The sequence below is a fragment of the Panthera pardus genome, unplaced genomic scaffold (assembly GCF_024362965.1).
Source record: "Panthera pardus isolate Hobbes unplaced genomic scaffold, ASM2436296v1 HiC_scaffold_5, whole genome shotgun sequence".
Lineage (NCBI taxonomy): Eukaryota > Metazoa > Chordata > Mammalia > Carnivora > Felidae > Panthera > Panthera pardus.
Window position 1 is genome coordinate 15,587,066 of NW_026526980.1, and position 25,610 is coordinate 15,612,675.

General features: G+C 47.8%; 1 protein-coding gene and 1 long non-coding RNA gene across 4 annotated transcripts in view; both read right to left on the reverse strand.

Annotated features, from left to right (window-relative positions):
- Positions 1–15,371, reverse strand: part of ARHGAP17 (Rho GTPase activating protein 17) — an 87,790-nt gene extending 72,419 nt beyond the window's left edge. Inside the window, exon 1 of one of the 3 annotated variants that reach the window (XM_053894290.1) lies at positions 15,125–15,371. In XM_053894290.1, coding sequence (XP_053750265.1) covers positions 15,125–15,177 — 53 coding nt within the window. In that variant the 5' untranslated portion in view covers positions 15,178–15,371. The remainder of the gene's footprint in view (positions 1–15,124) is intronic. The other 2 variants (XM_053894289.1, XM_053894287.1) reach the window with 2 other exon arrangements.
- A 416-nt stretch (positions 15,372–15,787) lies between these two features.
- LOC128774853 (uncharacterized) overlaps positions 15,788–25,610 on the reverse strand; it is a 46,257-nt gene continuing 36,434 nt past the window's right edge. The window contains exon 3 of the long non-coding RNA XR_008419308.1: positions 15,788–16,001. This is a non-coding gene — a long non-coding RNA (uncharacterized LOC128774853). The remainder of the gene's footprint in view (positions 16,002–25,610) is intronic.

Consider the following 25,610-nt stretch of genomic DNA (forward strand, 5'->3'; position numbering starts at 1 on the left):
AAAGCACAGAGGGGGACTGTTCAGGAAAGGAATCCAAAAAGACAAGAGACTGGAGGATGAGGTGGACGATTTGGGTTCCAATTTTAGAAAAGGTTCTTAAAACGCCAAGGCAGATTTCTTTCTGGAAAGGAATGCCAGTTTACATTCCCACCTGTGTATGGCTGTATGACGGCCTTCGTCAGTGCTCCCAAGACAGCAACATATCATCATTTTGAGCTGTGCCAGTTTAGTAAGTGAAAAATGCAGTCTCAGAGCTTTGGGTTTCTTCGGTTAGTTATAATTTTGAAATGAGTCTTATATACTTACTGGTCATCTGTATTTCATCTGTGAGCATTCTGTTCATGGCATTTGCTCACTATAGTGTGCTTTTTTGAGAGAGAGCGAGAGAGAGAGCGAGAGAAAGGTTAGTGTAGGAGAGGGGCAGAGGGAAAGAGATAGAGAGCAGGAGGGAGGGAGGGACTGAGGGAGGGAGGGAGGAAGAGGGGGGGGAGAGAGAGAGGGGGAGAGAGAGAGGGGGAGAGAGAGAGGGGGGGGGGAGAGAGAGAGAGAGGGGGGAGGGAGAGAGAGAGAGAGAGAGAGAGAGAGAGAGAGAGAGAAAATCTTAAGCAGGTTCCATGCTCAGTGTGGGGCCCAACATGGGACTTGATCCCATGACCTTGGGATCATGACCTGAGCTGAAATCAAGAGTCAGACGCTCGACCAACTGAGCCACCCGGGTGCCCCTGTCGTGCACTTCTTTCAACTGATCGATAACACAGCTTTATACATTAAAGATATTAATGCTCCGTGGTGGCTGCTCCTGTTTCCAACTAGTCATTGGCCATAATTTTAATTATGAGATAGGCAGACAGAAGTTTAATTCTTGTGTGCTTAAGTTTACAATGGTGGTTTTATTTGCGTGGTTATCTTTTATTGTTCATTCTCTGTACTTTTATGCCAGAGCATGAAGAACTTTCCATCTTTTCCTCCATTCTGTGGTTCTGGGTTTTCACTTGAAACTCTTCATCCGTTTGGAATCGACTTTGGCCCCTAATGGTGAGGTAAAATCTAACCCGCCTGCTTTTTCCAGTGCTAACCTGTTGTTTCATACCGTTTCCTCCCTGTCTTCTGACGCCTCCTTACCTCATGCCGCCTTCTTAAATCTCCCAGGGCCGGTTCCCAGGTGGTAGCAGGAGCCCCGTCTCACCAGCGTGGGAGCGCAGCCGGGAGGCTCGGGCGGCCAAGGTCAGACAGAGAGCTGGGGGACCACACGGACTCAAGTCCAGTTACTCTTTACTAGACTCCAGCTGCCCCACAGGAGTCTTCGTTTTCTTAAGCCCTCACCTGAAAGCTTTGAAAACATTATGGAACGGACTGACTATCAAAAGAAGCCGATTATTCAGGGAAAGTAATTTCATGGGATCGCCAGATCTCATCATGGAGAATATCCCATCTCAGCTTTTCTGGGCAAGGCTCTCACAGACGTCAAGTGTGTGTTCTGGAGAACAGCGGAACACCACCCACCTACACGGGAGGTAGACACCTGTAAACAGCGCTTCTCCACAGATGTGTTTCTAGCGTGGGGGCCGTGACTACACATCTCTCCAGGAACTAGCCCGGGGTTCTTGGCCATGGGCTTGAAGAGGTCTGTGGAGTCCGCGAAATTCTCTGCCAATTTGTGTGTGTGGATGATTTTTTGGGGGGGAAGAGGCCGTCAGAACCTCCCTGTAACATCTACAGGGAGCAAGGTTTCTATTCCTAAAGACTGTTCTAAGAGTCAAAGGCTGCAGTTAAGTCCACTGCCCTGTGACCTGCTGATCACTTCTTTAGAAGTTATGTTAACATATATTGCCGGGGCGCCGGGGTGGCTCAGTCAATTAAGCATCCGACGTCAGCTCCTGTCACGATCTCGCGATTTGTAGGTTTGAGCCCTGTGTTGGGCTCTGTGCTGACAGCTCAGAGCCCGGAGCCTGCTTCGGATTCTGTGTCTCCCTCTCTCTCTGCCCCTCCCCTGCTCACATTTTTTGTCTCTCTCTCTCTCAAAAATAAAAACCTTTTAAAAATTAAAACTAACGAACAAATAAAAACCTATTGCCACATAGGCTCCATTTCAAATTTCTCTTCCAGTTCCTTTCTCAGTCCAAGTGCACTGTGATTGTTTTCTCCATACGGTTAGGCTACCTCAATTCAGTATTCTGCCTTTAAGCCACACGCCTGCCAATCTTATGACTGAGCCTTGGAACAAAGGCTCAAACATCAGACACACTACAAGGTGTGTGGCTCCAAAAGCAGAGGGAAAATGCTTGTAGATTTCCACTGAGAACCACTCAGATTAGGACATTCGCACTTAAACACGACTTCACCTTACCACATTTCTGGAACGCCTAATTAGGGTGAAATCACACGCCCTTTAGACAATATTGCTAGAAACAATTATACAGCTACACATTATTTTCGAGTCTAACCAATTAAATGAGGGATGAAAAAGAAATTGCTGAAAGAAAAGGAAAAGGAGAAATAAAAACATAGATAATACATACGTAGAAATTCAAAGAAGTAACAAAAATGATCAGCTGTGACTAATTTAGCACATCTTTATTTAGTACATAAAGATATGGACAGACATTAACATCACTCACGTTTGCCAACTGAACTAATTAGGCACTCTTCCAATGACAACAAAGCCCTCAGGAAGCACAGAAAACCTTTGTGTATAGAAAGAGACGTGCCAGGCTCATGGGAAAGGACATCAATCCTCCCCAAAGTTTAGTTCACAGATATGCCAGGCCATCAATGCCTGGGATTTACTTATTTTTGGGTTCTCAGGACCCATCCCATAGCAGGGACCCACTAAATATATGGATTAATGTGCTCTCGACCAATCACAATCATAGCATTTTTCTAGGGACTAGAAACGATACCAAAATTCACTTCTACACAGAAATGGGAGACAGCAACTGAAAAAGGAAAGCCAAAGGAGCCCAGCTCTGCCAGATTGAGAACACATTACACATCCACAGTTATTATTAGCACAGTGTGGTGTTGGTGCGCACAAACACACCCACCCGAAGCCACGTGTCAATGAAAACAAAGTCAACAGAAAGTCGAGGCAGGTGTGAGAATTCTATGGTTCAAAAGAGAAGCATTTGAAACGAATGGAAAAGCGAATAATCACTGTGTCACCGACTTCAGTAAATAACATCCAGACACGCCAACCCCTCCCTTCTTCACCCCTAAAGCCATGGTGCTAAATAGTTTCTCACGTCAGTCCCATGCCATTGTCCTGCTCTGGGGGCCATCACCTCTCCCTTAGGCTGCTGCCATCGCTTCCTGCTTCCTGACTCGACTTTCACTCGTGTCCCTTCCCCTTCCTCCACAGTCCTGGCTCACCTGCCACCACAGGACACCTCCTCAATCACCAGCTTGGCTTCCTCAACCTTCTGCACATATGGGCTCCCCCAATTCTACTGCAGCGGTCCTCAAACCACGATCCCCCAAAACTGGCCCGAAAGCTTTTCGAACAATGGTCCTCCACCGATGAGCACAAAGGCCGATTGATACTGCCCGTCTCTAAGAGTTGACGTCCACGGTCACAGGTGTTCGTGTATTTTAGTCCTGCCATCTTGGGGTTGTCTGAGGAACGTTACACATCCTAGCGTGTCCAAGAAGGTAAAAGCTGTGAGAGTAGTGAAAAGATTCTAAGGGGAGATGAACAAGCATGATGCAAATTAAGGAAATGAGAAGCTTCACCGTGAGAAATGATGCCTCCACAGATTTTCCCATACAAATATGGGACACATTCATTTCAACCTTAGCAGAAAAAATTAAAAATTGTCTATTTTGGGGAAAGATGGCTGTCAGTTTTTATTAAGCAAAGAAAATAAGGGTACACTGGTTTTAAACCTTGTTTATTAATGTTGATTTATTTTGAGAGAAGAGAGAGAGAACAAGTTGGGGAGGGGTTGAGAGAGGGAGAGAGAGAATCCTAAGCAGGCTTCAAGCTATCAGCGCAGAGCCTGACACGGAATGGGGCTCGAACCCATGAACCGTGGGATCATGACCTGAGCTGAAATCAAGAGCTGGTTACTTAACTATGAGCCACCTAAGCCCCCTGATTTTAGAGCTTCAAAGCTTTTAAGAACCAACTTACTCTATCTATTGGATGGAAATGCATCCAGAGGCTTGTGAATTTAAACACCACAATTGCTCTGGACTTAAGAACACATGGATCTACAAACAGCCGTTAGTTCACTACCTCATTGGAAAATAAGAGCTGGACAGACTTTTTCCACTGCTAGCAATCAGATAGTGTTGCCTTTTTCCAATTTAAAGCAAACAAACAAAACATGAAGTTAAAGGACAAGATGGTCAGTGGGTTAGGTTTCCCCCGAGAATTTTTCTTCTCCCTGGGAATTCTCTACCACCCATCACCCCTACCTTCCTGTTCTCAAGATTATTCAGGTGTCCCATGTCCGAGAAGGCCTCACGGACCCCTGGGCACGTCTCAGCGACCCCATGCCAGCGCCCACGCTACATCTATCCTGCACCCACCATACCTAGTGAAATAGAAGTACTTTCGTGTATTTCCCCAAGGTACAGACGGGCATGGGTTCAAGTGGCCAGTCCTGTCTATGCATCAAAGTATCCAGCGACCATGTGAAGTCCAAGCTGGTAGACTTCTAAATGTTCACACTGACAGGGAGCTGGTCATTGCTTAGAAGAATTTCTGTGCAGTTCTGAACATTTGTTTTCATTTGAGTACCTGGTCACTCGGTCTACCTTTTCTACTATAAACGTTTTAGGAGGCAGAAATTTAACGAACCCATTCAGAAACGATAGAAAAACTGCTAATGAAACATGAATGGAGAGATCAAGTGGACAACCAGGCCGAAGTATCTCTGATAAGGAAGACACTTAAAAAAAAGAACTGTGAGAAAGGACAGAGAGAAACATGCTGGGACCAATCAAAAGGAAGGAGTCTCGGCAAGTAATGAATAAGCTGTAATTCACAGGGAATAGCAAGACTTCAGAAACGAGTCTTGAAACCTGGAGAGCTGAGATGAACTTAATATTGTTTTCGTGTCACTGGCTACAAAGAGGCTCCTCCTATTCAAAAGCAGTTTCTTCTATAAACCACAGGGTCGGTCGGATTTTCAACAGAATCCGCTTTATTTTCTGAATCTTGTTTCAAACCTGTACCTAGTCGTGAATGCGTTCCCTCAAGATTCTGTCCCTGCACCCATTACGTAATGTACCTGAGGATAAGAACGTGAACTTGTTTACCTTGTCATGTATAAATAAATCAAGATGTGGCACTCATACTTCCTAAGGCCTGCTAGAATAAGTACAACCGGCTGTATTCAAATTATCTGCTTGTAGGTCTCTCTCCCCACTCAAATTCCTAGGAATCTGTTATCTTTTTCACCCCAGCATTTGACAGGTTCTCAGCAGACAGGTGTTGAACCGAAACTGGGGATTAAAAAACAAAATTGACAACTGGCAATTAAATGACCAAATAACACATATAGAAAACTCATCAAGAAATACAAATATGGGGCACATTCATTTCAACCTTAGCAGAAAAAATTAAAATAGGTAGATTTTTTACAAGACAGCATCTAATGTTACCAGCCTAACAGTGAAACACGACATTCATCATATCACGCACGGTGACATACGATCCAGTGTAAATTATTTGCCACACCGTAACTCAATGATAGCACTATCGTTTCAAAGACAATTTAGCAATACTAGGATGACATAAAATGTCCTCCGAACGTCATGATGTCATCAGAATAAAATAATTTAGAGAGGAATAGCTATGACCATTAAAATTTCGATTGGCCATGTCAGACCAAAGTGGAGGCCCAGATGTCCCACGTATGGATAAAATCCAGCTCAAGCTAGCTAAGCTGGTTGGAAGACAATTGTGAGTCCAGGTTAAAAAAAAAAAAAAAAAAAAACAGTTCAAACCGTAAGAGACTCTTAAATACGGAGAACAAACTGAGAGTTGATGGGGGGTGGGGGGGGAGAGGAAAGCAGGTGATGGGCCTTGAGGAGGGCACCTGTTGGGATGAACACTGGGTGTTGTATGGAAACCAATTTGACAGTACATTTCATTAAAAAAAAAAAAGAAGAAGAAAGAAAGAAAGAAAAAACCCCGCAAGCTTGAACTAACTAAGGCCACCGAGAGGCAGAGACCAAGTCAGAGATGGTCCAGAGGCAGAGCTGCCAGATGGCAGGGAGAGCCTGGGTATAAAGAAGATGGAGGAGAAAGAGGGGGATCGCAGGTGACGGAGGAGATGCGGTTTCCGGCATTCAGTGCACCAGGGCGGGTGTCCACAAACTCTTCCTGCGAAGGGCCAGGCGGTAAATAGCATGGGCTCCGTGGGCCATACAGTCACCATGAGATCTGCTTGACTGTGCTGCTGCAGTGCGTGGCTGTGATCCAATAAACCTTTTTCACAAAACAGGCAGTGGGCAGGATTTGGCCTACAGGCCAGAGGTTGCTGACCCATGGCCTAAGGAATACAGGGAAAGAAGGCCAATTTGAGGATGCAGTTCATGAGCTGAATTTCAGCAGGACATTTAAATAGAGAAGTTCAAGGCAAAGATCAATCTGGAGATGAAGAGATGCCAGGACTAGAGACATAAAATTAAGGAGCACCCAGAGGGGGGTCAGTCTTGATCAAGCATCTTGATCTTAAGCCGAGACTCTTGATCTCGGCTCAGGTCACGATCTCCCGGTTTGTGAGTTTGAGCCTCGCGTCAGGCTCCACCCTCACAGCGTAGAGCCTGCTTGGGATTCTCTTTTCCTCTCTCTCTGCCCCTTCCCTGCTTGTGTGCGCTCCCTCTGTCTCTCTCTCTCTCGCTCTCGCTCTCTCCAAATAAATAAATAAACTTAAACAAAAAAGACATCAAGTTGAAAGTCATCAGCCGTGTGGCGGTAGGTATGGGGCTAGGACCAGGGATACGGTCTGAGAGGACAGAAGATGAGGCACACCTCCCAGTCCAAATACAGGGGCGGACATGCAATGGCACTTCAGATCACTGTGGCCCTGGAAAGGCAGGGACATTATAATCTAACCCCCCTTAACTCAAACTTTTTAAAAAAGAGGGCCCTATTTTCACTTGGGGTTCTCATTCCCTTTTCCAAAATAAGTAACATTAAACTTTCAAATTCATAGAAGAGAACGAAAACTTCCCACTGGCTAGAAAATAAGGCAGTGCTCCAGTGTTTTTTTCTTTTGAAATATTTTACGCTCCAAAATTATATACTAGGGGGTATAGCTCAGGGGTAGAGCATCTGACCGCAAAATTATGTGACATATACGTAAAGCACAACGAATGATGATAAAGCAAACGTCCCATCCCCATCTCAAGAAAGCGTTCACTACCAAAACACCACGGTCCAACTTTTCATTCGGTAAGAATCAGTCTCGCAACCATAGGTCAGAGCAGGCAGCCCAAGGCCAGATAAAGCTTGCAGATATATTTCCTCTGGCCTACGTCCAGCGGTTTCTTTTCTTTTCCTTTTTCATTGCTGATACTTAAGTATCAATAAACTTCACGAAAAAATCAGCGTTCTGGAGTACCCTTAAAAGTGGGAAGGTGGGTGTTCCTGCACCCACATTCACCATGTCCACAGGTAGCTAGACTTGCCAAGAGCAAGCAAGCCCCTGCAATGAGCTAGTTTTGCTATTCCTCGCCTCTCTCTACTGCCTTACATCTACCTTCCCTTCGCTTATTAATTTTACCTGCCTGGCACTTGAGTCTGTGACTCCTAGTTACAGAACATCATTGTGAGGTTTCTAACTTTTTGGAGTAAGGGGGCATTACGTAGAGTAAAAGGCAAAAAACCAAAACAACAAAAAACCATCTCAGACTCTCTCAATAGGAGCATTACTACTGAGTAAACCAGCTCCATAACCCCTTATCCATCATTTTGAAATCTAAAAAACAAGGTTTTTTGGTAACTTATTTGGTAACAAAACTTGACCTGAACTAATATGAAGCCATTTACAATCTTTAAGTGTTCCATTTAGCATGAAGTACCTTTATATTTTCACTCTAGAAATATTAACATATTCAACGAAGGGCTGCTGACCCACACCATGGATTATACAGTAACAGCATATGTACGTTTTTACTTTTCTAAAATCTGAAAAAGGGGCGCCTGGGTGGCTCCGTCGGTTAAGCATCCGACTTCGCCTCAGGTCATGATCTCGCGGTCCGTGAGTTCGAGCCCCGCGTCAGGCCCTGTGGTGACAGCTCAGAGCCTGGAGCCTGTTTCAGATTCTGTGTCTCCCTCTCTCTGACCCTCCCCCGTTCATGCTCTGTCTCTGTCTCAAAAATCAATAAACGTTAAAAAAAAATATTTTTTTTAAATAAAATAAAATCTGAAAACGTCTGAATTCCAAAACTCATCTGGCTCCTAGGTTTTTGGAAAAAGGACCGTGGGCCTGTTGTACTTTTAACACCCACGTTTAAGAAAATAGACACACACAGCAGATAGGAGTGTAACAATATTTGTACATGGATCTATACTTGATTGATAACGATGGCACCTGCCTACATTTGAGAAAAAGAAACAGAATGATAAAGGCCAGACATCGCCAGTCCGACAAGACTGCGTGGTGTGCATACTGACTCTGGGACCCTATACCATATACCCATGTCAATCTCAGGGGCAGGGGGCTGCCGTGGACACACTGGGAACCACGACCACAGACATCATTTCCTATTAGAATAACATGCTGCCTTCACGTGTAAAACCAACGCCATAAGGCCACACATGACCACATCTGTTTAGGGTTCATTTTGGTTCAGTGAACCATGGACTTTCTTCACGCACCTATAAACAACCCTGTTTGATTTCACAGGAGGTAAAGTGGATGACCAGGCCACGGAAGCTCGGATTCAGAAGTCGCGGGGAGAACACATTCCTCTCCTCCTCTGCTCTATGCAGAGGCTGGACGGGATCCACCCAGACTGAAGCGAACCAAGCACAGCCACCTCCCCTGGAAAAGGCGGAGGAAGTCAGGGTGTAGAATAGGTGAGGGGTGGAGAATGTTACCGCTGATAGAGCGAGGACACGGTGTGCGGTTTGCGACGCCGAATACAGAAAGGGCCGTCTCGCGGAAGAGAGACTCAGGCGTCGTGGCACCAGAGGACTCCCCTGGGACTCACGGGCAGAGATGCCTTTGACTCGCGTTGCCCCTAACGCAACGGGCTACCTCGCGAGGCAGAGACTCCGCTGCTCCTGGAGGAGGTCGTTACAGACCTGTGAGCAGGGAGGGGTCCACAAGGAACATACCACAGCAGGACAAGCCAGGTAGGGACCCGGGCACACTGGACGGTCGATGCCCCACCCGGACGGGACAGCACCTACGCAGCTGCAGCTACGACGACGTGTCCTTGCACAAGGGCGCGATGCCAGGCTTCACTAGGTCTTGCAAGATTTGAGAAGCAGCAGGAAGCCCAGGTTTCCATATGAAAACTCCCAAGTGTTCAATGTGGGCCAATGATTGTCATTAATACTTCCACACATAAGAAATAGACCAAACAGAACGCATCTTCACCCTGCAGGCAAACATCACGGACCTTTGGTTTTCACGATTCACGTATCCAGAATCTCAAAGGACTCCACCAGGCTTTCCCAACCTCACCACTCTTGACATTTGGGACCAGATAATTCTGTGCAGCGAGGCTGTCCTGGGCGGTGTGTAGGCTGGTCAGCAGCATCCCCGGCCTGTGTCGCCAGATGCCAGGAGCACCCCACGCCCGAGCCAAGTCATGACAAAAACAAAAATGTCTCCGGCCATTGCCAAATGTCCCCCAGGGGGCCATCCCTGGCAGGAGCCCCTGGACAAGAGCAACATCCAACCCCTAGCTTCCAGGATTTTGTGGAAACGTCGTCACACAGAATTCTAACACGGGGTTTCTGAAACAAAGAGTTGCCTGCGTGAAGGAAGGACTCCTGTCTGCTTTGGAAGCAGAACCCTGGTTTCTGATGAACAGCAGCGCTCTTATTAACTAGCCCGATGACCTCTCTGAGTCCTCGCTTCCTCATCATTAAACCAGGAATAAATAACATCACCTCTGGGAGTTGCTGTGGAGAAGGCAGTGAGAGACTTGACTCAAAAGCATCTAGCCCAGCAAGTCAGCAAGCACCAAAGACATTTCATCACACGAACCCTTCCCTGGCGGGCAGCCGGCCCAGTGTCTACAGTCGGAAACACACGGGGTTCGGAGTCACACCCCGGCCCCAAGTCCTGCCTCGGCCACTCGCTGGCCGGGCAGACAACGGCAGGTCATTTTTCTTCTCTCTAAACCAGAAATGATAACAAGCGCCAGTAGGTGAGACCAGGCCAGGTGGTTCAGTACAGCGCTTGGTAAACCAAACCAGGAGAGAAGTAGCGATGATTGCTACTCTCGGATCTCTGAAACGTTTCTGTAAAGGAAAGGACAAGCTCGTCGACACATCCAAGAACTCAGAAGGTAGTCATAGGAGGGTGGGGTGCAGGAGGAAAAAGAGAAAAATCACCACAGGAATCTCCACCTCCCCAACCTTTTACACAAGCAACTGCCCGCTGGTGACCCACAGACCAACTGTGGCCACAGATGTATTTTGTTTAGTCCCGCTCAGGGTCCTGGTGGTTGTTTTCAATTGGCATTAAATGCCACCTAATCTTCATGAAAATCCAGAAGGATTTGGGCCTTTCTCAACAACTCCAAAGGTCGGGCCCGACAGCGGGCCCAGATTCTCACGCGGCCCTTTGGTAAGACAGGCACCGTCGGGTCCCCCACGGCCCTCACCTGGTCTAAGTCGCTCTTATTTTTTTATTATTATTAGCCTGGCCCCCTGAGGCTTGGAGTTTGCAACCCTGACTTATCTAAAGGCTACTATCTAGGAGAACATTCAGGCCTCCAGGGAGAGCTTCAATCGTGGCAGAAACCTACACCCAAAGAGACACTCCCTTCCAGAGCCTCACCCACGTAGTCAACTCTGCTATTAGGCCCCCAGATTCCTGTCCTCCTGGACTCATCGACCTCACAACCAAACGCTCAGGTTCCTCACCTCGGTGCACCCCTTCCTCCACACCCTCCACGCCAACTGCCATCCGCAGCTACTGGATTCTCTGTGCCACGGATTTCCAAAAAGCTCTTTCTTTCCTTTTAGCAGGACTAGAAAAGACCACACTTCCTGCCTCCTGCTGGGAAGAACACCCCGGTTATCTTGCGGGGGAGGGGGCTCAGCACTCTCCCATTCTAGGCCCCTGTGGCGTGGGTGGGGCTGACTCCATTTCCATGTCCAGGCGAAGGCCACTGACCCCATCAGATACCTTCAGAGTCAATCCTGGGGCTCTGGTCACAGTGAAAGGTATTCTTTGTCCCTCTGGGACTTGAACTGAAGATGTTGGAAGCCGGGGGGTGGAGGGGTAGGGATGGGGGGGCGATTCCTGCTTAAAGACACAGCTTCCCTAAAGAGTGGAACCCCTGGATCCAGCCCCGGCTGCAACTATATTGCTTTTGGACTCTTTTCCTCACATAGGAGCCAATCAAATTCGCAGCTTGGCTCATAACAATTCCAGTTGGTTTGGTTTTGTGTGTTTTTTTCTTTTTTCGTCATTGAGACAGAGAGCGGGGAAGGGGCAGAGACAGAGAAGATCCCAAGCAGGCTCCGCACCATTGGCACAGAGCTTGACGTGGGCGGGGCTTGATCCCAGGAACTGTGAGATCATGACCTGAGCTGAAATCAAGAGCAGGATATTCAGCCAACTGAGCCACCCAGGCGCCCCTCGAGGTGGGTTTACTGACAATCAAAAGAGACCTACGGGGCACCTGGGTGGCTCACTGGGTCAGGTGTCTGACTTCGGCTCAGGTCAGGATCTCTCGGTTCGTGGGTTTGAGGCCCGCGTCAGGCTCTGTGCTAACAGCTCGGAGCCTGGAGCCTGCTTCGAATTCTGTGTTTCCCTCTCTCTCTGCCTCTCCCCCGCTCATGTTCTGTCTACCCTTTCTCTCAAAAATAAATATTTAAAAAAAAAAATTTTTTTTTAATAAAAAAAAAGGGACCTACTCAATACAACAGAAGTTTGAAAGAAGTGTTGAAAGATAGAGGGGAAAGGCTCTGGTCAAATTTTCTCCTGTTTTTTTTGTTTTTTTGTGTTGTGTTACCTCTCTCCTTCCAGTAAGAGTAGAGTTTCCCTTAGTGTGTTCGCCATCCCTCTGTAAGGACTTACCTCATGGTGTATAATCATTTTTGCTTGCCTATCTCTTCCACAAGTCTGTGGAGCCCCTTCAGGGCAGAAGCCGCGTTTGTATTCACTTGGATTCTTTTCTACTTTCCACAACGGCACATAATTTGGGCTCGATAAGGGTCTCTTGAACGCGTGAGTCAACCATCGTAATTCTCTTCTTTGGGATACCCCACTCAAGAGACCACTGCATCGTCCTTGGGCCTGTGATACACAAACCATCCTCCGAAACAGACTCATGCACCCATTGTCCACAAACTGCATCATGAGAACTCAACTTCTTCTAGCCATTACGAATTCTCCCACATGTCCATCCCACAGAACCTCGCTGTGGGGTGACTCACGAGGTCCTCATTGTTCGGAAGAGAATATTTCCTCGCAAGACACCATTCAGAACTCTATGCATCCGTAACAGACACAATGGGCGAGCCACTCACACACAGAATATCACTCCTGGCTGCGGCGGGGGGGCGGGGGGACGGGGGGAGGTAACTTCTCTGCTTTCTAGTTTTCCTCTGGACCCCAATACCCCTCAAATCCCAATCCCGATGCCTACGCCAATAACACACAATTACAATTCTAGGCACTCTCTCGCCTCCCTTTTTCCTCCCTAGTCCTTCGTAATTATTGACGTGGAAATAATACAAACTTGTCGAGGGAATCAACAGCAGTAAAGCCAAAGCTTCCCCAGTAAACAGTTTGGCTTTGGGAGCAGAAATGGCCACACCCCTAATAGCTCTGTAACAGCTGCTGCTTCCACTGGCATCTAGCAATAAAGATTTTCAAACAGAGTCAAAGGTCAGGGCCTGAATTACAATGCTAGCACGAATCACCATTTACTCTATCCAGCTTTCATTTTCCCATTCTTGGGCTCACACCACCGGAGCGATCTGGTAAGATCTAGATGTGTGCTAGACTGACAAATGTTTCTGGAGAATCGACCTTATGACAGGAGCCACAGCAGAGCTGGCCAAGGAAACAGAAAGACGGCAAGGACTCTCAAGGCGTTCAGTCTAATGGAGAATACTAACAAGTAAACAGGCCTTGCATTATAGAAAAACAGGTGCTATGCGGACGTATGTAAGTGGCCAGGAGAGGGACTCCCAATCCACAATGGAGCATCAGAGAAGGTCTTTTAGAGGCAGTGACCTTTGCCTGGACACCTAAAGAATGAGTAGGAGGCAGGTCTCGGGCAGGTGAGGTGAAAGGAGCTTTGGAGACTTCCAGGTAGAGGCTAACAGGGAAGAAGGTTCGGCGGCCTCTGGCAACCGAAAGGAGGCACATATGGCTGTAATTCAGCAGCGTGAAGGGAGAACCTGCTACAGAGGAAGCCGGAGCCAAAGAGACCCTGAATGGCTTGATAGCTTGAAAAGTCTCAGAACTTTGTGCAAACAGAGCAAACACCCCTTTCCTCATGAGATGTACAAACTGGCCAGAACGACAATGTGACAGATGTCTCTTCATAGTCACTAAATACTGATTTCACAATGCATGTTACTGAGAATGCTGGGGGGGTGGGGGGGGGGCAGAAAACCCCTAAGGAGTGATCTTGTAACTCATTCACAGATGCCTGCTTGAAGCTTTGGGCCCCACGACTATTCCGTCTGCCTTCCCCTTGGCACTCGTTATTTCTATCATTTTCCTACAAACGACAGAAAAGTAGGCACTGCTAGGCTCTAGGGACAGGGATCCACTCTGGAAACAGGATAAGTGCACACGAAGATAATAGGGTGGGAGTAGCAACGAAATTGAACAAAACTAAGCAAAAAGGTTAGGTGGGGAAATGAAACTGTAAAAAGCAAATATAGAAAGCTCAAGGGGAAGTAAAAGTATTTTCAGACACACACAGAAAAGAAGTGTCCCCACGTGCTTTGGCCAAACCAAAGTCCCCCTTTTACTCAACTGTTGAAAACAAAGAAGAAGAAAAAGCGATGAAAAAGTCACACTTTCATACCCCTTCTCAGAATAAACAGTCAGCGGGGACAGGACAGCTCACTGCCCTGAAAGACCTTGAAAAACTTACCCTAGATAACACAGCACACGATAATCAACCTCCAGAGGCTGTCAAAACCACTACAAACTCTGGTCTCTTCTGTCATTTCATCATCGATAGCTTCCTGTCAAGCATTAAAGCGATACCAGAGAAACCTGGAGAAGGATTTGCTGCCCAATCCAAAGTGAGAAAAGCTGTTTTGAAAGCCCCCCCTCTTTTTGTTTTTCCATTTGCCCAAGGCGTTTCCACAATTCTTTCCTCCCGGTTCCGAATGTCTATAGGTCAAGAACTTGAGCAGTCCGGTCCATAGGGGCCACGGTTGGGAGAGGGCACACCCTCCAAAGTCCCTCCAAGGGAGTCCTGAGTCTCCCTAAGCGGCTCCGATGGGCTCTGATCGCCCCTTACTTATTGACTGCCATCAGCCACTTGGAGGTGGACGTTCGGGCCGGGCGACCCGGAAAGGCTGAGAATGCCGCCCCCCAGAGCACCGCGCCCGCCCGGCCTCGGGCACACCGGTTACCGAGTTTTCGCCCAAGGCAAAGCCCCGGGAGAGGGGGGGAGGCCCGGGGAAAGCTTGGGTCCAGACCCCAGAGGACGATGCTCAGCGGGGCCGGGACAATGGGCGGCGGGGACCCGCGCGGGGGGCGTCCCGGGAGGCCGGGCCGCCCCGCTGTTCCCGGGGGCTCGGGCGGCGGCCCTGAGCTGGGCGACAGGCCGCGGTGTGGCGCAGCCCTCGTCCCTGGCCCGCAGCGGACCCGGCGCGGAGCGAGCGGGCGGGCGGCTGGGCCGGAGCGCGGGGCCCCGCGGGGGAGCCGGCCGTCCCGGCCCGGGCCACGACCCCGACCCCTGGTCCCTGGCCCGCGCGCTCAGGGCCGGCCCAGCGCGGCTCACTCACCTGCCGACGGTCTGGTTGGCCAGCTGCTTCATGCGGTTGAACTGCTTCTTCATGGCGGCGACAGCGACGGCCTGCAGGGCTCCGGCCGGGCAGCTCGGGGGACGGCCTGGCCTGGCTACATCGCTTCCCCCCGAGGTGGAGGAGGCGGCGGCGGCGGTGGCGGCGGCGACGGCGGCAGCGTCGGCGGCTCTGGGCCGGAGCTCCGCCCTCGCCGCGTCACTTCCAGCGGCGCCGCCCGCCTGGGGCGCGCGGGGCCGGGCTGGCAGACGAGCGCCAGGCTAGGGCGCGGCGCGCGTCTTGGCCCCCGCCGCCCGGCCCTCTGCGCCCCTCACCCCCGGCGCCCCGCTGAGCGTGCGGAGCCCCGCGTCACAGCGCCCCCGCGTTCTTGACTCCCAGGCCGGCTAGGCCGCGCACCGGTGGGAGGGGGCGGCAGGCGCCAGAGCGTGACCCCGCGGTCTTGGAGGCAGGGAACAGCCACACCAGGGCGTGGGACGCGCTGTCCCCGCAGGGCTGGCCCAGGGCGTTCCGGGAGGGGGGGGGGGGACGAGGGGGGGGGGAGGAAGACGGGAAGGGGGTGGGGGTACGCAGGAGCCTCTGGATGCCCCCCTTAGGTTGTGCCTAGGCGTGGCTGTAGACATTTCTCTAAGCCGCTAGGTGGATGGGTGCATGTCACTGTGTATGTTTTATGTCAATTAAAAGAAATCATTGCGTGGAAACCACAAACTACAGAGCCCTGTGTACTGTGATCTGACTTCGCGGGAAAGTCGAGGGCGAGGCTCATTTTCTGACCACAGGTGCTCACAGGCACCTGGGGACCGCCAGGGATGGCCCCTGGGGCATTGGGGGGAGGGTAAGGGGTGGGAGGTCGTGGGGAGGGCTGACGTGGACCCTAGCAGCCCCGTGTGCGGTGTGGCGTTGCATAGAAATGCCTGATTCTGTTTTGATTATTAGCCTGGCGCAGGCCTTCCTTCAGAGAAACTTAGTGGGATTGTCCGACTGCGCTGGACGCTTTTTGCAGAGCGGACCAGGTCAGTTCCGTGACCCGCAGCGATATCCTTTTCGTTTGGTGGCCTGGGCCATTCCCTAGAGCAAGTGGGTGGCAGTGTGGCTTCCTTCACTGACCGCATCTCTGAGGTCATCAAAGATGTGCGGATGGAGGGAACCGAAAAGGTGGGAGAAGGGCCTGACTCTGACCGAAAAGAGAGTGAAGGGAGTCAGGAAACCTTAAGATGGGAGAATCAGAGACTTAAACGTCTTTGTAGTCATCTGGAAGAGAAGTATGAAGCCTCGGAGCTTCAAATAAAGCGGCAGACTCTTAGCTACCGATACGAGCTACAACAGAAAGAGGTAGAAATGAAACTTCTTAAAGTGAGACAGATAGGGCTCAAGAACCAGTTGCTGAAGCTCCAATCAGCCCTTCGATCAACCACAGCGTCCCCTTCCTTGGGTTACGGTATCAACTACTTTGCTTCAGCTTCCCCGGGGGGATGACCTGGACTTTGCTGACCTCATTTGGTCATAACAAGAAATAAGCAGACTGTCAAATGAAGTTTTAAGACTGGAGGCTGAAGTTAGCCACTGGAAGCATTTTTCCCAGACTTCAGCACCGGGAGCGAATAGCGACGAGCAAAATGAAATCTACAAACTGCAGGTTACCATCAGGGAACTTGAACAGAATCGAAATGAGGCCATCGATGACCATCAACTTGAAAAGGCAGTACTGCAGAACGTCTATCAACAGACACTGGCAGAAATACATCGCAGGTACCATCCAAAGGCAAAAGGCTATGAAAAAAGAATCAAAGAACTGGAAAATCTGTTAGAGAAGGACGACTCTGGACTCAGAGCAGCTGATGAGTCTGTCATTGAGGATATGCAAAACACCATTCAAGTGCTACAGACTGAAAAAGTGGAGTCTACCAGGAAAATTGAAGAACTTGAGGACACCGTAAAATACATCAATAACAAATTATCTTCGGTAGAAAGTGAGAGAGACGCTTTAAGGAGAGAATGGGACAGGGTCAATGAGGAAAAGAAAGAAAGGATTGAAGAACGTGAATCGCAGCCTTCTGCGTTGAGGCCAAGTGATACAGTGACGGAAAAGGAAAGAGTTCTTTCCGAGAGTACAGCAGTGGAAGAAGTGTCTGGACCGCGGCAAGTGCTGTCCGATGCGGAAAAGGAGATGACGCCACGGTGTAGCTTAACCCAGGGTGACAATCTCATTGGAGACGATCTGAAACTTGAAGGGCGAGTCTACGTTTTAGAACAAGAAAGCTCATCAGGTCAAGGATGGGAAGCACTTCAACTGGCACTTTGGAAAGTGAGCCATGAGCCGGAAGTGATTGAACGTACGGCTCCAGGAGGTGTGAATTTGGATTCAGAAGTAGAGCATTTCAGATGTGACTTGGAGGCCGACGGACAAAAATCCACTCAGGGTAGGACCGAGAAGGAACTCCCAACAGCAGAGCTGGGGGAGTTCGATGGACAGAAACAAACTACACGGCCCAGGGTTTTGATGAGAGGCCAGCTATCAGAACAACAAAATGAAGGCAACGGCATCAACGGCAAAGTGGAACACGATCTCAATGACGAAAAGAGAGCTTGTCCATTTGAAGATGAGCAAATGGACACAGCTAAAGAGTTAGATGCGCAAAACGAAGAATCACCTCAAAGTCAATCGGCTGTTAATGATTTGCATCGGTCAGATCCGTCACAAATACGTAATTTAAACATCCCAAAGGAGAACGCTGAACTTAAGGAACATATTAAACAAGAGGAGGAGGAATCTGCTAGAGCTGAGAAGGAGCCAGCACCGTCTCTGAATCAAGACTCTGACAATACTGTTGAAGATGACTCACTTAAGGGGAGGGAAACGACGGTTAGAAAGTTGCAGCAAAGCCTTTCAGAAATGGAAGAGCTGAATGGCAATTTAAAGAAAGCTGCTTGCAACCTCAAGGTGGAAAATGGAAAGTTGGTTTTGGAGCTTGAAGACGTAAGACGTCGGCTGGAAGAAACTACTGTCTGTAACCATAAGAATTCTCTGGAAAAAAAATGTATTACGCGGGCCTTAAAAATAGAAAAAGGACAGTTAATAGTAAAATTGTGCCGGGCTGAAAAGAAGCTGTTGGAGAAAACAGCCAGGTATGAGCAAGCTATTAAAGAACTGACCAACACGTATAACTTGTCTAAGTCGTCCTCCCAGTTAGAGCAGGAGTGTTTAATTCAACACAGTCAAGAGAAAGACGATGAAATACTACAACCCAAAAAGAGTGTTGAGCAGATGGATGCCGACCATAGAGAAACTAAGGAAATGCTCTCCTCTGCTCTGGAGGAGCATAAGCGATTGACACGACTTATTAAAGAGAAAGAAATCTGTATCGAAAAACTTGAAAGAAGGCCAGAGCTCCAGGAGCTATTAGAGAAGTACGGCCAAGTCTTAAGAGGAAACGAAATTTTACAGCAAACCGTGGAGGAGCAAGACGTTCGTCTTGCATCCACGAGAGAAGAGAATGAATTTCTGCAAGACGAACTGGAGTGTCTGCGAGAAGACAGCCAAACTGTACCTGTGGTCGACCCGCAAACGCAAGACCGTATCATGGAACTGGAATGCGAGGTGTATCAGCTGAATGCAGAAAGAGTTTGTCTGGAAGACGAAATCAAACAACAACAAAACATCATTGAGGATCAACGCCAGGGTAAGCTGCAACGGCTTCGTGCTTTACAAGACCAGAAACGGAAGATAGATGATCTCACACGCCAGCATGAGCAAATGAACATTAAACACGCTCAGCTCCTTTCAGCGAAAGATGAGGAGATTAAGATTTTGCAGGACACAATAGAGGAAATGAAAACCCAGATCCTTAAAAAACCCAGCACATTCCTACAAAACATTCTGACTTTTTTCAAGTAACAACGATTCAGCATCTTCCTGTAGAAACACGGAAGTGAAAAGCATGATTCATCTAAAGCTGAAACTGAAAGATTAAGTAAAAGGAACAAAAGGACAAGAATTGGAGACTAAAAATAAAAAAAAAAACATAACAAAAAAAGAATTGGAGATTAAACTCCTCACTGAAAAGAACATCTCATTAACTGAACAGATTGATCACCTATCCAAAGATGAGACTGGTAAACTCACTCAGATTATCCGGCAAAAAGATTTGGAGATAGAGGACCGCCCCAGCAGGACATCTGTGGCTTCCTACAACCAGAATGTGGCAAACCTTCAGCAGCCATTGCAAGGTATGCTTTGGAAAGAGAACAAGTATTAGCTGCCTTCCAGGAGAACTAGGGAAAACAGCAATCTGAACAGAGAGTATCACAAAATGACAGATAGAATTGTTGCCAAAGAAGCATATCTCATGAAGCTGTAAGATGAAAAGATTCACTAGAATTGAGTCTAGCGACCAGGACGTGTTTAGAGAAACGATTCAGAATTTATCGCACGTTATTCAAGAAAAAGACACTGAAGTGGATGCATTAAGGCAGAAATGTCAGGCTTTATTGGCAATTTTGCAAACATCCGGCACTGCTGATGAGGTTACAGGTGTTAATATCGATGGGGTCAAGGAGCTTCTACAGGAACGGGACAGATTAAAACAGCAGGTTAAGATCATGGAAGAATGGAAAGAGCACCTGATGACTTCGGTACGAAATACGAAGCGGGAGTCACCCCAGCTTCAGAAACATCTTCAACAACTTCAGCCGAGGGTTCTAACTCACAGTGACAATAATCCTAAACTACAGATGACCTGTATTGGGCTGGTCCAGAGTCACGAAGGAAACGAAATCAAACTAAAAAAATTCAGAGACAGGACTGACACAAATTCAGCTTAGCATCGCAGAGCTTTGCAATGGCAAGGATCTGCTTTTAGGGAAATTCGCCATCATTTCGTTCCAGCCCTCCACCGAATCATCCGAGTCAGCAGGCAGGCTCTCTTAAGGCAATTAAGTCTGACATATCAAGTGAGTCTTCTCCATTGCTCCATTAAGAGGGAGAAGAGCTAAGAAAATCAATGCAGGAAAAAAGATGCCACAGTGAGAACCCTCCAGGACGATAACCAGAGATTGTCTGATTCGACTGCTGCCCCTTCAGAACTGGAAAGAAAACAACACGAACACCCCGATTCAGAGATCAAGCAGCTCAAGGAGAAGCGAGATGTTTTACCAAACTTACTTCAGGAAAAACAGCTCCTGTTTTCCCAAAGCAGAAAAAGTGATGAATTGCTTCCCCTGAACGAGAATTTCACCGGCGAAGTGGGTGAAAAGGAACTTTTGAGGCAGGCAGTAACCAATCTGAAGGAGAGAATATCAAATTTTGAAATGGACGTGTGTAAACGAAAACAGGACAATGAAACAGAGTGGAAACATCTAGAGAACGGGAGACACAAAATCAAGCACTACCAGAGACAAATACGCAGCTTTTAATGGTGCAGAGAGAACGAAAGAGAAGGTGCTTGCTTTGAAAGGGCTATTGAAAGACAAAGAACAGGGCAAGACGGGGCAATTACATCAGCTTGTAAATGCAGTTACATCAATTCAGGACAAGACAGCGACGTTCCAGCGGGAAGAGAGATGAAGTCACGTGGGCCCCGAAACAAAGAAATGGAAACCTGTGCCCTCCAGAATGAGATCCAACATCCACGTGAAAAAGAATGACACCTAAAGCAGGAGCTGGAGAGATCACAGCGCCACGCTTTGGGATCCGAAGATTCTCGTAAGCGCGGTGTTTTGGCCGCAGAATACAGAGCGGCTAAACTAAGAAAGACCATGGTATCGGAGGAGAAGCTAGTTTTGTCTTCCAACGCAATGGACAATGCGAGCCATCGAGCCAGTATGCAGATAGCGTCACCGCAGGAGCAATTACACGGGGTCAGCAGGCAAAAAGATGAAAGCGTATTCTGGCTTTCTGCCTCCCAGGAACAAGAAAAGCAGCACGTTGGAGCACTAGCTAAGCTAAAGCTGGAAGCAGCCCAATGGATGGAAAAAGCGGACACCCTACAAGGAAAACTGATGTCATTGCAGGGACGATTAAACGAAGTGGATGCTGTCTTGGATCTGAAGGAAGACCAAATTGAAGAATTCAAAACGCAAAATGAGATCCAACAGGAAATACCGGATGATGCGCAGAAGAAATTAATGAACTCACTGACGCCGAGAGGTGGATAGAATCCTGATAAGGAAACTCTTAACTGGATATGTTCAAGCACAGGAACACGAACGTCATGAAGTTTTATGGCTGATGGGATGCACCCTGGGTATCAAAGAGGAAGAAATGAGGAACAAGGTGGTGTCACCGGATGGATGACTGGGTGGTTTGGACCCAAAGGTGCCCCCAACACACCTGTGAAATCGAATCACCAATCCATGCCCGATAATTCTTTTCCAGGACTTTTTGTAAAATTTCTAAAAACCGAACCTCAGTTAGCTTTTCCACCACCCAAGCTCCCTGCTCATGACATGAAGCCTCCAGATTCAGCAGGAAGGAAAGCACTGGCTTTAGAAAAAGTACCACCATGTCTTAAAACTACCCTTGGATCCACACCCAGAAAAACAGATGGGATTTCCCAAGCCACGGCCACTGCTGTGTCTCTTATTAACCCACCTGGACCGGAAACGGATGGGTGTGGGCATCATCTTCTAAATGCTGTGACTGACACTTTACCCACGTACAACACCATTAATACTGTCACCTGGGAAGAGGACTGACCTGGCAAAAGACCTTTCAAAGCAATACAGGATTCTTAAGCCAGAGAGGAGACAGTACTTGAAAGAAACCAAGTCACTATGTGTGTGTACCTTATCACAAAATGGCCTTTTGCGAAATGCAATATATTTATAGTTTTGGTTTAAGTTAAATAAAAATTTCTTAATATTTGAAAAGACTGTCTTTTAATGACAGCAGAGGTATTCACTAAACTGAAAACAGTGGCTACGTATGGGGCACCTGGGTGGCTCAGTCAGTTGAGCATCCGGCTTCGGCTCAGGTCATGATCTCGCGGTCCGTGAGTTCGAGCCCCACGGCGGGCTCTGTGCTGACGGCTCGGAGCCTGGAGGTGCTTGGGATTCTGTGTCCCCCTCTCTCTCCACCCCACCCCTGCTTGTGCTCTCTCTCTGTCTTTCAAAAATGAATAAACATAAAAAAAAATTTAGGGGCGCCTGGGTGGCTCCGTCGGTTGAGCATCCAACTTGGGCTCAGGTCATGACCTCGCAGTTTGTGAGTTTGAGCCCCGCGTCGGGCTCTGTGCAGACAGCTGGAAGCCTGGAGCCTGCTTCAGATCCTGTGTCTCCCTCTCTCTCTGCCCCTTCCCCGCTCATGCTCTGTCCCTGTCTCTCAAAAATGAGTAAACATTAAAAAAAATTTTTTTTAATTTAAAAAAACAGTGGCTACTTCTTTGTTTTTCAATAATTTTTTTATGTTTATTTTTCTTGTTTGAGAGTGAAAATGGGGGACGGGCAGAGAGAGAGAGAGAGAGAGAGAGAGGGAGAAAGAGGACCTGAAGCAGGTTCTGCGCTGACACAGGCGGGGCTTGAACTCCAGAGCTGAGACGTCACAAGCCACAAGATCACAAGGCACGAGACCACAACCTGAGCCAAAGTCAGATGCTTACACTGACCGAGCCACCGAGGCACCCCAAAACAGTGGTTACTTCTGACCAGGGTAGACACTGGTGGGTTTGGAGGCTGTGGCCAAAGGAAGACACATACGTATATTTGTCTACATGGGAGGAGAGTATTCTCCAACCGCTTTGTTTGGGTGGAGGCCCACTCCATGTGGTCTGATTTACAAGTAACAGCATAAATGGGCTGAAGTAAAATTTATCAACAAGGAATATGTTGCCTCCAGAACCCAAAAAATACGGAAAGATTTGAGACTTGTATGTCCTCAACAAACGTGTCCAACAAATGTCCTCACGGTAGGATGTCAGACATGCGATGTCATACCTGTGCTCCCAGAGAAAGATGGGTTAAGTTAACATCCCGCCTGCAAAGATGACATGTGATAGCAGAAGGGTTTGGGTGCCCTGTGCATAACAAGGTAAAACATGTCCCCTTCAAGGTCAAGGGAAAGGTGGCTGAGAGGACATTGAAATCGGCGCTGAACAGAACCTATTAGCCAAATCTATAAGAAAAAGCAAAATATTTACCGTCTTTAAATTTGTTGGGATCCCAGGTGTTTTAAGGCTACCAGGGTTTATACTGATTTTTTTTTCTAAGAGAGAGTGCAAGGGGGGGAAAGGGGCAGAGGGAGGGAGACTGAATCTTAAGCAGGCTCCACCCTCAGCACAGGGCTCAATCCCAGGACCCTGGAATCATGACCTGAGCCCAAATCAAGAGTCAGACGCTCAACCGACTGAGCCACCCCGGCACCCCTCACCTGATCCCCGTGGACTGAAAACTCCCCATAATAAACTCTGTTTATATAAGAAATATATAATTAAATAATATAAATATAAATATAATATATTTATATATAACATAAATATTATATTATATTAAATATAATATATTTAATATATTTATATTTATATAAATAAATATATTTATATTTATATTTATATAAATATATTATATTATATTAAAATATAATATATAATATAAATATAAATAAATTTCTTCTCTGTTATAGAAGAAAAAAATACTGGAGAGACACAACCACAAATGTCTTCTTCAGCCTCTCTCGGGGAAGTTTCATGATTAATGCCTGCTTTTTGCTCCCAATATTAATGTCCACAGGGGTTTTAAATGTCAGTTCGTCATTGTCAGAAGATGCAGACTAGGTGGTGAACTTTCTCTGATATTGTCTCATGACGTTGTTCATGACAACCGCGGTGTAGCCTCATATTTGGAGGCACCACACAGCCTGAGATGGCTAAGCTTGCCGCTTCTAGCCTCCACTCCTCAGTCATAAAGGTCTAGCTCTTCAACCGGGAACTTCGATGAAATGAATTGGCCCTGCCTGCAGGAACCCCAGCGGAGGTCCTCGGTGAAAAATGACAAAGTCCTCTGAATCGCGAGCTTTTTCTGAATCAAAGGCTCAGCAAAGAACACTCTTTGCTTGTCAAACGACACAGGTGTACCAGGATATCTGTCTCCACCCTCTTCCCCTTACCCTGAGCCTTACCGTCCGCACCTACGGGATTGACACCTTGTACTACTTGCCAATGACACTTTCTACTTATGACACCCGTGGAATGTGTACACGGCCAAGCTGGGAGACTATGCTTATTCAGTGTTTTGCATTTACCCTCTTGGCAGAGCACGACTCAGAGAAAGTGGTGTAATCCATCTCATCATAACTCCCCCTGGCAAGCCTTCCTAACCTCGGCCTTCCCCACTGTCATTTCTACCTTGGGTACCAATGAGCTCTTATCCCTCCAATGACTACTAAGCAAGCTTTTGATATATGATTTTGCCCCAAGATATGTGCACTGAGGTTCTGTTGTTATTTTGCGCGCACGCGCGTGTGTGTGTGTGTGTGTTTGCGTGGTCCATGGTTCTTACAGTTTGAGTATGTCCGTTCAGTGCTCCTGACAGATACAGAAATGGAACATACAAACACACTACTTACCTAGAAAATGTTTTAGAAGGCCAGTATAAAATATATGTAACGAATGTCTTCGCTATGTGTAATAATGAAACACAGGTGAACCACCCCAACTTGAGAAATTATTGAAGGGCCTAAGTAACCCTTCCCTTCCAGTGTTGTATCCTCTCCACTCTCTAAAGGTCACAAGTGTGGTGATTCCTGTCTCCCTCCCTCCCCCCGCCATTCCTTTATTTTTCTGTAGAGTGTTTTATCATATATATGTGTGTATCTCTTAACATCCGTTTTTCTTGGTTTGGACTTTATAAAAGTGTTACATCCCTTCTTTCACTGAATATTATGTCCTTAAATTCAGCCAGTGATGCTTGTAACTGGCAGCTCTGGTGCATTTACACTGCAACATAGTTTTCCATTGTACCAGTTTCCCCACACGTTCCTTCCTCCACATTTGAAAGGCGATTATGTGCGCAAAGCCCTTACTTAGCACAGCTCCTGGCGCAGAGTCAGCACTCGGTGAACATTTGTTCAATTGTCGAATGAGACTGAGCCCCGACTAACTGCAACACGAACACTTGTTTCCTGCAGCTGGACTCTCTGCCCTTCGACCCAAAGCTGAGCATCCTGCTAGCTCTCCCGCCCTGCGTGAATCACAGTTATAAAATTTTCTGACCAGCAATAAGAAACCCAAAGCCTGGGGTACCTGGGTGGCTTAGTGGGTTAAGCGACCGCCTCCTGATTTCAGTTGGGGTCGTGATCTCACAGTGGCGAGATGGAGCCTAGCGTCAGGCTCTGCGCTGCGCATACAGCTTGTTGCAGATTTTCTCTCTCCTTCCCGTGACCTTCCCACTTGTCTTCTCTCTCTTTCTCGCTCTCTCGCTCATAGATAAACACACACACACACACACACACACACACACACACACACACACACACACACAC